General features: G+C 36.6%; 1 protein-coding gene across 3 annotated transcripts; it reads right to left on the bottom strand.

Moving 5' to 3' along the window:
• Nucleotides 1–8,818: 8,818 nt before the first annotated feature.
• LOC115958395 (UBP1-associated protein 2C) lies at nt 8,819–13,485 on the bottom strand. Of its 3 annotated transcripts, none has more exons than XM_031076814.1 (3): nt 12,051–13,485; nt 10,167–10,203; nt 8,819–10,054 (listed from the first exon to the last, which is right to left on the bottom strand). In XM_031076814.1, exon 1 carries the CDS (start codon nt 13,357–13,359, stop codon nt 12,052–12,054), a length of 1,308 nt encoding a protein of 435 aa, XP_030932674.1. In that variant the 5' UTR covers nt 13,360–13,485; the 3' UTR covers nt 8,819–10,054; nt 10,167–10,203; nt 12,051. The 3 variants fall into 3 exon arrangements, with proteins under 3 accessions (XP_030932674.1, XP_030932675.1, XP_030932676.1); XM_031076815.1 differs by having other exon boundaries at nt 10,167–10,208; nt 12,051–13,482; XM_031076816.1 differs by lacking the exon at nt 10,167–10,203 and having other exon boundaries at nt 12,051–13,482.
• Between the last annotated feature and the right edge of the window lie 203 nt (nt 13,486–13,688).

The raw sequence follows: 13,688 nt of genomic DNA, 5'->3' as shown, positions 1-13,688 counted from the left end.
TGACATATTATTAATCAATTGCATGTTCATTGTTTTGCTTGAATTTAATGTGTGTGCATGTGATAAACCCTAATTTGGATTTTTTTTTTTTTTTTTTAAAAAAAAAAACCTCTAGTGAATGTGTGTGAATGGTGATGTCCTAAATTTAAGTATTTGGAAAAATTATGAAATCAACATGTTTTTCATATTTTAGATATAGATTTAAGATCAAAACTAATGTCATGCATGAATATGTGATGAACAACAAAGAATACATGAAGAACTATATGAACAACATTCAATCATATTTAAATAATCCACTAACATGCTTTAATCTTAAATTCACATTATAGCAATAAGTTAAGGAAAGAGATTATACATGCATGCAAGATTTATAAGGTGGGGAAGAGGACTTTTGGTGGAGGTTCTCTAAAGGTGGAGTAGAGAAGAAGAACTAGGAGAGGGAGAGAAAGTCTCACTCAATATTTTGAGTCTCAGGAAAACCAAAATATGATAAGACCAACTCTACTTCACTAGAACTCAAGAAAGGAGAAGAAAAAAAAATTCCTCTTGGAATGGAGGAGAGAGGGGGTTTATATAGTACTGGTGGAAAAAATGTAAATGAAATGCCATTTAATGAGGGTTGACAAAGGATCAAAGAAAATCATGAACCTAGACCCTTTAGAGTTTAGGGAAAGCTAATGCATTAAATTTGAAGGTTGGTGGGAGTAATGAGCAAACAAAATGACTAAAACCTCGATTTTTCCCGTAGCTCCTATAACAGTTCTTAAAGCTCATTTTGAAAAATCATATATTTCTCAATTCTAATCAGAATTGTTTCATTCTCATGCTCAAATTGAAGCCCTAGATGTCTAGTTTCTAGAAAAATTAACCTCACTCACAAATTCAAAATATTCTGAGAGATATCAATGAAATGCTGAGTAGAGGTCATTTGTTGGGAAATAGTTTCAGCATAATTAACCTTAATAGGACCCAAATTAGATTCCAATTAACATTAACAGGCCCCCAATTACGTCCATTTCACTATTTCAGAATTAATTCATCCCAAATTTACCCCAATTAAAAAGATAATTACACAAATTACTTATTGAATTATTAATGTTTGATTATCTAATTAATCAAGTGTGCACAACTTTACCATAAATTGTAGTCCTAGCCAATTAAATTATGACACGTCATTAATTTCAAATTGATTATAATTATAACTAATTGAAATCAATTGTTCATAATCACATGTAGTCGGACTTAATTTGTGATAGTGTATCTCGACCATTAAAACTTGACTTGATGATAACTTTCAATCTGATTGTCTGATTAAGGCTTATGACCAATCAATTTGATTGTTACAACATCAAGATCACTTTAATGAAATGAAATTAAGGATTTAGTGGCCACAATTAAGATGCATATTTCTAAGGTGAAATTACTCTTTTACCCTCCATGTGAGGTTAAATACAGGTTGCAAAATGGGGTTTCAATAGCTTTAACCCTTGAGAATTCAACACAAAATAATAATAATAATAATAATAATAATAATAATAATAATAATAATAATAATTAACATCAAGACATATACAAAATAAACGAAAGTCTTTCAAAATTTAGTTTCCCATATTGGTGAGGTTTCGTCAAGAGTCTTGAAAGTTAATTGACATCTCTTAGCATTTCCAATTGAAAGACATATTCTAATACATGCACCACAATGATCATGAAGTAATCATGTTATGCTTGAAAGACCTTTACCCTTAACGTTGCCATGTGTATTCAATTTGATTGTTCTTAAAGGAGGAGGTTGCCACGTAACCTAAGCGGGATTCTTATTAGGAAAAGTTTGAATTTTATAAGTTATAAAATAAAATTTCATTGAATGATGATGTATATTTTGAATAATATGGAAGAAATATATGTGGAAGATTTGGTCAGAAGCGAGGTGAAGCAAATCTTTGGTTTAGGTAAGGTCCTTGATTATCTTAACAAAACCTTGATTACTCTAATTCCAAAGTATAGTAGTCCTAATTCACTCAACAACTACAAACTTATCAACTTATGTAACTTTGTTTATAAAGTGGTTACTAAACTTATTGTTGCCCATATCTGTCATCTACTAGCAGGGCTTGTCTCTACCCTCAGACAACTTTTGTCCATAGTAGGAAGGGTGTTGATAACGCTATCATTGTCTAGGAATTGATTCATTCTATGTCAAAGAAGAAAGGAAATGAAGGGGTTATGGCTATTAAAATAGATTTGGAAAATGCCTATGACCACCTTGAGTGGAGTTTCATTAAGGATGTCCCTCTTCAAATTCCTAGAGCACCTTATTTCTATGATAGTGAGTTGTGTCTAGGGCTGTCCAGCAACTTGGTTGACCCGGTCCAACCGTCCAAACCGATCTGACCCGAAGGCCCACGGACGGATCCAAATGTCCATACGGGTCGGGTGCGGGTCAATTAATATTGAAATTCAGTTTTCCGGGTCGGTTTCGGGTCCCTTGACTTCTAACCCATGTAAACCGACCCGCCCGACCCAAAAATTTTAAAAAGAAAAAACACGGTGATGGCCTGATGGGTCTATTGAGTTTTAGAAGAGTTTCTTTCACTTTCTCTCATCTCTCACTCTCACTTTCTCTAATCTCTCACTCAAATCCCTAACTTGGCCTCCTTGCTGCCACCATCACCAAGGTGGGCCTTGTCGCCGCCCCTTACCCTAACCTCCTTGCCGACGTTGCCCAGTCCGTCGGCGCTGATTCAAGTTCCACAAGCCTATTGCCGACATTGCCCCTTCGTCATTGCACTCCGTCCTTGGTTGAGTCTCAAAATCCATAAGCCTCCTCTGATCAACCTGAAATCTCCCTCTTAATACTCTGATCTGTGCATTTTGATGGTGGGTCAGTAAAAAAGGTTCTATTTTTCTTTAAAAAAATTTGTATTGATCTTGTGATGGATGTGTTGGTTGGTGGTGAGGGAGGGAGTGATGGTGCTGCTGTTGGTTTAATCTCTATTTTTCGTTTTAGTCATAGATCTTGGGTTTTTGGTTTGGATTTTAATTTCTTTGTTCTGGGTTTTTTTTAAAAGATTGTTCTAGGTTTTGATTTTGTTTTAGTCTCATAGATATAGAGTTTTTGATTTGGATTTTGAGAAGATTGTTCTGGGATTTTTTTTTTTTTTTAATATTGTTTTGGTTTTTTTTTTAGAAGATTTTTCTGGGTTTTGAAATGTTGTTGTGCTTGAGACCCGACATCACCCGAGGCTCCGACCCGCTCAACCGATGACTCGCTCCGTCGGGCTCGACCCGAAAGTCCAGTCGGCCGCGAGTCTATTTTCCGTTCACCCAATTCAATCGGGTCGGGTGTGGGTCAGATCCAAACCCGACTCGACTCAACCCGACCCGACCCGACCCGTGGACAACCCTAGTTGTGTCTCATCCTCCTCTATTCTTTGTCCTTTTTTTGGGGGGTGGGGGTGGGGGGGGGGGGGGGGGGGGTAGGGGGTGTGCTCTTAAGCCATTCCAACCTTCCAGAGGTCTAAGGCAAAGAGACCCTTTATCCCCCTTCCTATTTATTCTATTCATGGAAGTTTTGGGGGCCCTTACAGTTGAAAAATGTGATGCTAAACTTTGGAACCTTGTTAAGGCCTCCCGTGGAGGGATTGCTTTCTCCCACCTTTTCTTCAATTATGATGACCTCATTCTCTTTGCCAAGGACGACTAGAAGAATTTATGTGGCTATTAAAGATGCCTTGGATACCTTTTGTGAGTTATCTAATCAAAAAGTGAGCTTCGAAAAGTCTTGAGTTTTTGTTTTTTTTTTTAATCCCAATGTCTCTCCCCTATATTTGAGAGGAGCTCTGTGGTATATTGGATTTTCTATCAACTCCTTTCTTGGGAAAATATTTAGGATTCCTCATCAAGCACACTATTATCCCGTAAGATTTCGGGGCTATTATTGAGTAGGTCCAAAGTTGTCCAGCAGGTTGGAAAACTCACCTGTTGTCCTTTGCTGGAAGGTTGGTCCTTACCCAAGTAGTCACAGATGCTATTCCTAGTTATATCATGTTTTTTCTCTTTTCTATCTTCTATAGTGACTCAGTGTGTGGACAAGTTGTCCAGGAATTTCCTTTGGGGAATGACGGAAAAAGACTTAGTGTGCGGCGGTTCCGTTCTGAAAAAGACTCTTTATGGGCTCGTGTCCTATCACATAAATATCTCTAAGTCAAGGGTTTGCTCATCTACTTGGGCAGCAATTACAAAATGAGAAGTTGTTTTCAAGGGTGGCTCCAAATGGATTGCAAGTAAAGAGAGTTTCCTTTTGGTGTAGTTTGATAAATGGATGAGTAAAGGAACTTTAAAAAGCACACTGATGGGTCCACTTAATAGGGGTAAAGAGATGAGAACCCCAGGAAATACTTGAAATCAGAAGTCATAGCTAAAGCTTCAGAATTTTCTTTCCTAGGCTTGGAAAAGAAGGTGGAATCAACCAAGAGAATCATCCAAGTTAAATGGAATCGGCCTATGGCAAGTTGGTATAAGCTAAACTCTGGTGGGGCAACCCAAGGTGCACTGGAGAAAGAGGAATAATTAGAAATGTAAATGGGGATTAGGCGAGTGAGTATGCAAGGGCTATAGGGAACACATCTATGGAGCGTTTGGTTCGTCGTGATGTTACATTACACCATAATATTACATTATTATAATCTTGCATTAATGTAATCTCAATACAAGAATACAACATTACATTATTTAGGAAGATGATGAGATTAAGGTAATGTGATATATTTTATAATTTTAGATTATGATAATGTTAGAAAAATAAAATAAACCAAAAACCTTAATGTTACATTATTGTAATGTGCATCACATCAAGAGCATATCACAAAGAGCCAAACGCCCCCTAGTATTGCTGTTGAATTATGGGCACTAAAAAGCTAGTATTAATTTATGCTTGTCCTTGAATCTTCCTATTATGGAGATTGAGTTGGATTTGAAACGAGGTTAAGGTCTACTTATGCACTTACTAGGAAGGGAGTTGTTCTTTCTCAAGACTTAGTTGTATTTTCTGAGGCCCCTTTGAATGTGGCTCTTCTGCTTTGTCTAGATTATGCTGGAACATTCCATTTCTTGCATGACTGTTGGTAGCTTTTAATATATTCTCCTTTTCTAAAAAATATAACTCCCATGGTCATTGCCCCAATCCAAGGTTGTCAAAATTGGGATCCTACATAGAATCACAAGAGATAGGTACGATTGTGGATCGTAGGATTGGATCGTGGATCATAAATCCCTACTTATTTTTAGATTTGAAGCAAAAAACACATTGATAGTGACTTTGTATATTGAATAATCACGTAAATTATAAATCTTCCATAAAAAAATAAAGATTTTAATCATATAATGTAATTTGCATGTCCTACATTGCTACATTTATACTAATGAAACAAATATATTTAAGTTTTAACGCAATGTATTTAAAAAGTTCAGTGAATGTTTAATTAGAAACCAACTAAGTACCAAAGTACTAACACACTTTTTCCTTCAGCAGCACCTCTTGAACCCTCATCATCACCTAACATTGATAACCAAATGATACAATAGTGATCACACATTCACACTATACATATGTAACTTTTTTTAAAAAAAAAATCTATAAAGGAATGCATTAGAATTGTTACTTCATTATCTTCATCAAAATCCGTACCATCATCTTCTGGTTGACACCCTTTGCTAACCACTCATCATCCGAATACAAGTTCTTCAAACCAATTTCTTCTATTGCACTTGATGGTTTAGGTATTTTTTCTTTTATCTTTAAGTTTTATATAATAAATGCCAATTCATTCATTTTTTTTTTTTTTTGGTTTAAACAATTTCCTCCTTTTTGAGTGTACTTAAAGTTGTACCAATTTTAATAGAGAATTCTCAACTGGGATAATATACCAAAGTCATTTGGTCTTACTATTCCAAATATACTCCAATTACTTTCACAACTTGAAGAGCTATATGTTAAGCTCAATATTGTTATAACAAAAAATTTCAATTCAAGAAAGTCATCTCCATATGAGTTCCACCACTTAGTTGATACATTTATGAAGTACAATGTCTTAGTCTTGAGGTTACAAATTACAACTTATAAAGATGAACTAACTTACAAAACAAGAAGAAGGTATTACATACTCAAAAAAAGAAAAACTAAATTTTAGTTTAAAAAAAAACTTTTAAATGATTTTTAAAAAAAATAAGCAAAACAAGAGGAAGTAGAAAAAAACAATTAGTTGTTTCTGTTTGGTGTGGATAGCCTAACATGGAATTTTGGTTTCTTTGTTTTTGGATTGAAATTTTTGTGAGTGTGGAGTAGAAAATATATATATATATATATATATTTTTTTAATTTGGTACAAGTTGTAAATATTTTCTTTTTTGTAAATTTTTTTTGTAATTTTTTAATTAAAAACATGACACTTCATTAAAAAAAATGTCAAGTCATTCTTTAGGCATGTAAATAACACCATTAATGATCATTAGTAAAATAACTCAGTTTTAAAACTTGAAGTACCAATATTATAATTTCGTCATTTTTTTAATAAAAAATAAACCAGTACCTTTTTTTTCAAAGTTCTAGGGTTTCTACATTCAAATTAGATTAAAGAGTCCGTTTGATGGTGACCCAAAACTTGGGGCTTTTATTTTTTTTAATATATATACATATATCTCTATCTTACCCTATTTTTTCTGGATATTCCTTCCCCTTTTTAATTGGCCGAGAAGTAAAGAATAAAATACAAATTGAATGACCGTCTCATTGGAAAAAGAATTTTGAAATAACAATTATACTCTCTAGTAAACGTCATACTCATAATTCATGTAATCCGGTCTGGAGCTGTTTGATTATTATCAGACAAATCAGTCTCAAAAATTTCTCAGGTTGATTCAATTACATAATAGAGTTTAATATTTCGGGCAAGGATAGATAATAAATAAAGTGATAACAAAGAGAATGATAAAATAAAAAACAAGAAGAACGAAACAAAACCCTATAAAAGGTCAACATATGCTTTCAATATATTTGCATACGTTTCTAGAGTAAAAGGCGGTGGGGACCAGCATTACGAGTATACCAATGTTGTAGTTTCTGAATAGGAATGATTATCAACTGTCATGTCTATGCTAAATTTTTATAACATTCATACATGTAAACTTTGCGAACTCATATGAAGCACTTTGCTGGCCTGGAGAGTGAAGAAATATATATATATCATATAAATTGTGGCCCTTCATTCATTAAAGACAAACCCACGGACATCAGTTCCCCGAAACTGTGACTTGAGATGGCAACAGGTTTGAAACCACCTCTGATAAAAAGCTTTACCGTATTCCAAGTTTATGCAGCAAGCCACCTCCATTTCTTGCTGGAGAGGTCGGTCGTGCATCCCGGATGCCTCAACCAGCTCCCAGGATCACCAGGCTTGAGAATTGTGGGCTCCCCAAGCTTCCCCTCTTAGTCCTCACTTACTTGCCTCACATTTCGTGCAAAATAAGAGAAACAAAGACGCCAAACAACCACAAAGAGAATTTATAAATTTATATTAAAAAAATTAAAATAAAAAACCGTGTTCTAACAACCCAAAGGTTAATAAACAACCCGTTAATGTCTACGATAGCAAGTTTGGTCCAGACTACCAAAGTTTCATCTGCCATCCATTGGCAGCCAACCCAAACATTTGACACATAATACCGTCATCCCTCAAAAGGTCCTCCTAGTTAGCAAAGTAAACAAGTTCGGCCATTCAATACAAAAGTAGGCAAACACCCCTCCCCAATGAAACACAAGACAATTCTTCAATATAAGACCACAAAGTTCCAAGCAACACTTTTGAAATGGGCATATCACACCAAAAATATCCGAATTAAATTATGACACAGGCCGGATAACAGATCATTAGTGACAGCCTTTGATGTATGAAATCATTCAAGTTATGAACTCAAAATTTAAAGTATAAATTGGAAGGTGGAATCCAACTTGCTGACTTTAAAGCAAGCTCTATACTTCACAACAAATAATTTTGAAAGTTTCACACCAGACCTATAACAATCATAAATCTACGTATGGCATTTGGTGTGATCAGAAATTTTTCTAGCAACAACTAGCATCTGGTTCAATATCAAGAGACAATCTTGTAGAAAAGAGAACCTGGCACTCCTGTGGCCGAGTATCTTCAGAAAGTTGCACAATACATACTTCATAACCACAATGCAGAAATTTGAACTTGGTAACTAATTGAAAATCACAACAGACAAAAAGGGGGGGGGGGGGGGGGTCTGAACGTTAATACAGAAGTACAATTAGCATCTTAGAAGCTAAATACTACTCCATATAGGACCTCAAATTTATTACCAAAAGAGAGAGTTCAGGAAAAATGAATATGTAAAAAATACATTGGAACACACAGGCATGAACACAAACCAAAAACGGGCCACAGCTCAATACGAATGTGTGTTTAAGCAGATACTTGGATGAAGAGTATTGTATCAAGGACCAAAAGCATTAAAGCAGTGCCAGCCTTTTTAAACCGAACATGTAGATAGATCAATGTACATTGAGCGGAAGCAAAAAGCAGCAGAGATAGCCATGCATAAGCACTCAAGGACTCCAGACTCTCATCACAGCACTGATCAGCAAAGACTCACATTTATTAGGTCACAACATTCAGTCAGCAAGTTACAACTATAGATCCCTCAGGCATCCGTATCAGATAGCCTATGCATGTAAAGTCCAATGAAAGGGTCACAAGCAACAATATTGATAAAGCAGGCTCCTTTTTTAAAAGGATTAAACTTCCACAATCACCACCACGGGCCAAAAACTAGAATTAAATACTGCCATTGGTAATAAGCCTGCTGTTCCCACAAGACAATCCCATCACAATTCAAGCACCAACCAAAACAAACCCATATTGCACAAACATACTAAACTTAGACACATTAAGATGAACAGAATACGTAAAGCAATCTATAGAAGAAAGACTTTCAAAAATCGAACAGAATGGATAAAAAAATCCCACAAGAGTCAGCACACATCAACCCCTTAATAATTATACATTCAAAACAGCACACACTACTAAGGTCAAAACAGTTTGCGACCACTAGGCAATTGATCAGCACCATACAACAGATGCTATTTTATCAGGCAGGTAGTGATACCTTCACCAGCAGACTTCTTCAGAACCAAACATACTAACATTTTTTTAGGGTTAATAGCAAGCTTCTCCCACCTATGGTATAGTACTAATTCAATTTGCCAGCATGCAGTTCAAAAGCAGCAATTTACTAACCTAAGATTAGCATTTGTTAAATTGTGCCACTACATAAAACAGTGCAACCATCAAATACCACGAAATAACATAGATAGGAAAAGTGCCATTTTTCTTGGCCACACAAGGATAAAATGTTACTTCTCTAATCACAGGTGTGTACCATGTCACTTTTTCTTAGGCTATGCGATTTGCACAAGTATTGATGGGGTAGTCACTTTTTAACCAACAGGTTGGCAAACCAAATTTGCTCAATAGAAAAGGTGGAGAAGTGCAAATGACCCTTCTATTGATAATCTGTAATATCATACATACATAATACATCCATCACATATTTAGTTGTATTTATACTTTTTTTTTTTTTTGATTAGTTGTATTAATACACATTTTTTAGCCCAATTAAATAACTAAATATGGGTGGGCAAGCCGTACCAAAATGAAGGAAAATGTTTGCACTTAAAAATATAAAAACCAAGCATACACATTAGTAAAGAAGGGCAAAAAAAATAATGTCAATAATTGTATTACTAAAACTATATTATTAAAAATAGCCCAGATGGCACATTGGGTCCTGATAGAAGTACAGAACTAGTCTAACTCAGTTGCTTTGACTACAAGCACTCAGAAAAACAGAACATTATAAAAGGTGCAGACGAAGGGGCTGTAAAGGAACAGCTAATACATTCATCACACTCTGCAATCACGCAATCACCAGAACCACATAAAGCATCAGCGCCCAATAAGCTGTCATACACCTGAATCAACATCCATTCACAACTCAATACATCAATCAACATCCATCATGCAAAACAAAGTTCATTCTAACTCAAAGCAATAATCAAAACAAACTACAAAGCAATATTATACCTTTTTGGAGCACCACTAAAAGAAACAGCTCATATGTCTTTCCTAACCACAAACAAAAACAAAGATGGTGTGATGCAGGATTCAAAACAAATTAAAAGCAACTACCAGGAAAACAAAGCAACCACAATCATAACTAGACAAATATAAGGCATATAATAAATCATGATGGGATCATGATATTAAAATGAAAACAATGGAAACACATCAGGAGGTAAATTTCATTCTCTTTGAAACAGTAACAACTGGAAAATCAATAAACTTATAGCAATTATATTTAAATTTCAATGAAAAACAAAAAAAAAATCTATAATTAACACAAATGACCAATCATCAGCAACTATATTAAAATTTTCAATAAATTAATGCATAATTAGAACCAGAAATTATATTCAAAATGTTTTATCAATATGCATGGCTAAGGACATATATTGATATGTACTGAATATAAAGTTAACAAGATATTGCCCATTTACTAAGAAAAAGATGGGCCAGCCAACATTGGAATTTTGCAATTCTTTTTCCATCAATCAAGTCCAATTGGTTCATATGACCTTTTGCCATACTATTTAACTACACCAACTTTAATCTTCAAAGCTTTTTCTTTATCTAAAATTATGATTATTTTAAATGGAAAAAACCCAGCTACAAATTTAAAAAAAAAAAAAAAAAAACTGTCAAGAAGATCATCCATGCTCAATAGTAGATGGTTCGCTGATCAATGTGAATACTGACCCTCCATTTGGAGCACACAAATAATCCTATGCAAAATTACAAGCAAACAGAAGACAATTCAAGTTACTTATAAGTAGGTTTTAAGTCCAGCCCACTCTGAAAATCAGATATGTCCACAAAATAAAGGCATCTAGCTAAATTAATGAAAACAACAATACACTGAATTTCAATTGTGACAAGCCAAATTCTGAACATATATATGTCAATATAATTAACTGCCACAACCTAATTACAGATTAGATGATTGAGGAATCACCTCGCAGGAAGCAAGATACTGAAATCTTTTTGATGAATAATTGGTATAAAAAAGCAACTACATCTTATATACATCTTGACCTACAAAATTTCAGCACTCAGACTTGCAAACCAGAACTATTAGAGAATATAGAAGCATTATGCATCATTATCTATAAAGCCAATAATCAAGTAGATAGACTATCATAAAGCTTTGAAGAACTCAAAATCAGTCCATTCCTACAGGTGACACCAGTCCATAACAGAAATCATCAATTATGGACAAACAAAACCAGATTATCAAAATCTTATATACAAATAAGTCATGATACCACCAAATTAACGATGAATATCAAGTGATGGTACACTTCGATATAATTCTGTCAAAGAGGGTGCTGGTTTGAAAAGTTAAACCATTTGATAATCAGTATTCAGCATCTCAGTTCAGCTTGAAAAAATGTGTCATTATACCAGTTAATTTCATGCCCAAAACCATAAATGAGTTAATTTTTAAATATCCACAACCCCAATAAAGTGCAGATACACAACCATTGTAATTACAAAACATACAAAGTCAGCAACAATCGCTGCCAAAAGAATCACATACAAAAATACCTGATCGTACAACACTTATCAATCAGGAAACACTTGAGTACCAAACAAACCACTTAGACTACTGGCAAAGCATACAAAACAAACAAATGCAAAAACACACACAAAGTGGCACAAACACACTATACACAATCCAGATCACACAAAACCCAGAACAAATTGCATAGCAAACACCAGCAAGAAGAGGCAACAAGCACAATCATAACATTGCATCAAGTCAGTCTAATCAACAACCAAATAAAGCAAATATGAATAAAACCCTAGCAGATTGAACATGAAAAAAGAACTAAACAGATGATTGTTTACCTCAGAAGTAATGTGGGACATTGGGGTACATTACCCCAGCACCAGGTGGAACCCTTGGTACTGGTGAGGTCCCAGTCCCTGGCTGGTGGTGCTGATTCTGATACCCAGATGAGGAAGACAAGCTATAATGCCCACTCTCTGGATACCCACCAGAGGGAATTCCCACCGAAGTAGGCGGCAATCTATACAAAGAAGAAGCCCCACCAACACCAACACCAACACCAGCACCAACGCCACCAGAGCCGCCTCCGGTGCCACTTAATCCCACTCCAGCTCCACCCAATCCAGCACCAGTCCCACCAATGCCACCATACCCACTATACGGCCCACCATACCCACCAGTGCCACCCAAAGACGAAGGCACCTGATTATTCACGGAGGATGGATGATGATGATGTCCTATAGGCTGCGGCGGCCCACCGTGAAACCCACCATACGATCCAATTCCACCCGGCCCAGGATACTGCGACCCGGGAATGGAACCCATCCCCATACCACCAATACCATCATTCCCAGCAGCCCCACCAATAGGGCCCGGAACCTGAACCCCATCACCTTGCTTCCCTTTCTTGCCATCCACATTAGCCAGTTTGCAATTCAATTGCTTCCCATCAATAATCTTGAGAGGATTAGCCAACGCAGCCTGTGCCCCCTCAGGATTCTTGTAAACAAAAAGCGCAAAACCCTTCGACTTACCTGTAAATCTATCGAACCCCAACGGGCCTTCCTCGATCTCCCCATAGGACAAGAAATGAGAAAGAAGCTTATCAGGAGACATATCGTGTGGAACCTCCCAAACGTAGATCTTGCGTGACGACACGTCGGTGGAGTTGGTAGTCGACGAGGAATTCCCGGCGGCGGCAAGCTGTGTGACGGTGACGCGGCCGTCGATGCGTTTGCTGGGCTCTTTGAGGGCGAGGAGCGCGCCGTCGACGTGCTTGAAGGTGACGAAGCCGTAACCCTTGGATTTTCCAGTCTGCTTGTCGAGAATTACTACGGCTTCCTCGAGTTCTCCGTAGGAAGAGAAGAGGCTGCGGAGGCCTTCGGTGGTGGTATCCCAACCCAGCCCACGGATGAAGAGCTTGCGCTGGGAAGAGTCGGAATCGGCGAGAGATCGGACGGCGTCAAGGACGTCCACGTGGCGAGAGGCGGCGTTGGCTACGATGTCTATGAGTTTACCCTTGTCGACGATGCGGTCCACGATCTTACGCACGTCTTCAGGTGTGAGTTTCGGGACGGAGGGGTCCATGTCCGAGACGGTCAGACCGACGCCATTTTCGTCGAGCTTTCGCTTCTTGGTCAGGTCCATTGGAATTTCTTTAAAAGAAGAAGAATGAAGAAAACCCTAACCCTAACCCTAACACGCTGAGTGTGAGGGGAGTCTGCTACTGCTACTGCTAGTGTCAGGTACACGCAGTTAGGCCTCTTCTCTCACTCTATATTTATAGATTATTATTATTATTGTAGCCAGAATTAGTAGGGTTTTTTTATGAATTGGGCTTGCTGTTTGTAGAGGGGATGTTCTAAACTTTGGGCTTACTCCCTTATTCGAGTCCACACTAGTCGGTTAGATTATTATTACTATTATTATTATTATTATTATTATTATTTTTAGGAATTGGATAATTTTTTTTTTAA

Source organism: Quercus lobata, chromosome 8, assembly GCF_001633185.2.
Source record: "Quercus lobata isolate SW786 chromosome 8, ValleyOak3.0 Primary Assembly, whole genome shotgun sequence".
Classification (NCBI taxonomy): domain Eukaryota; kingdom Viridiplantae; phylum Streptophyta; class Magnoliopsida; order Fagales; family Fagaceae; genus Quercus; species Quercus lobata.
The sequence above is the reverse complement of the archived record's forward strand: the minus strand, read 5'-3'. Positions and strand labels throughout refer to the sequence as shown.

What these genes read in the sequence shown, in the direction of transcription:
- LOC115958395 (XM_031076814.1), bottom strand. Translation starts at nt 13,359, where the DNA reads ATGGACCTGACCAAGAAGCGAAAGCTCGACGAAAATGGCGTCGGTCTG.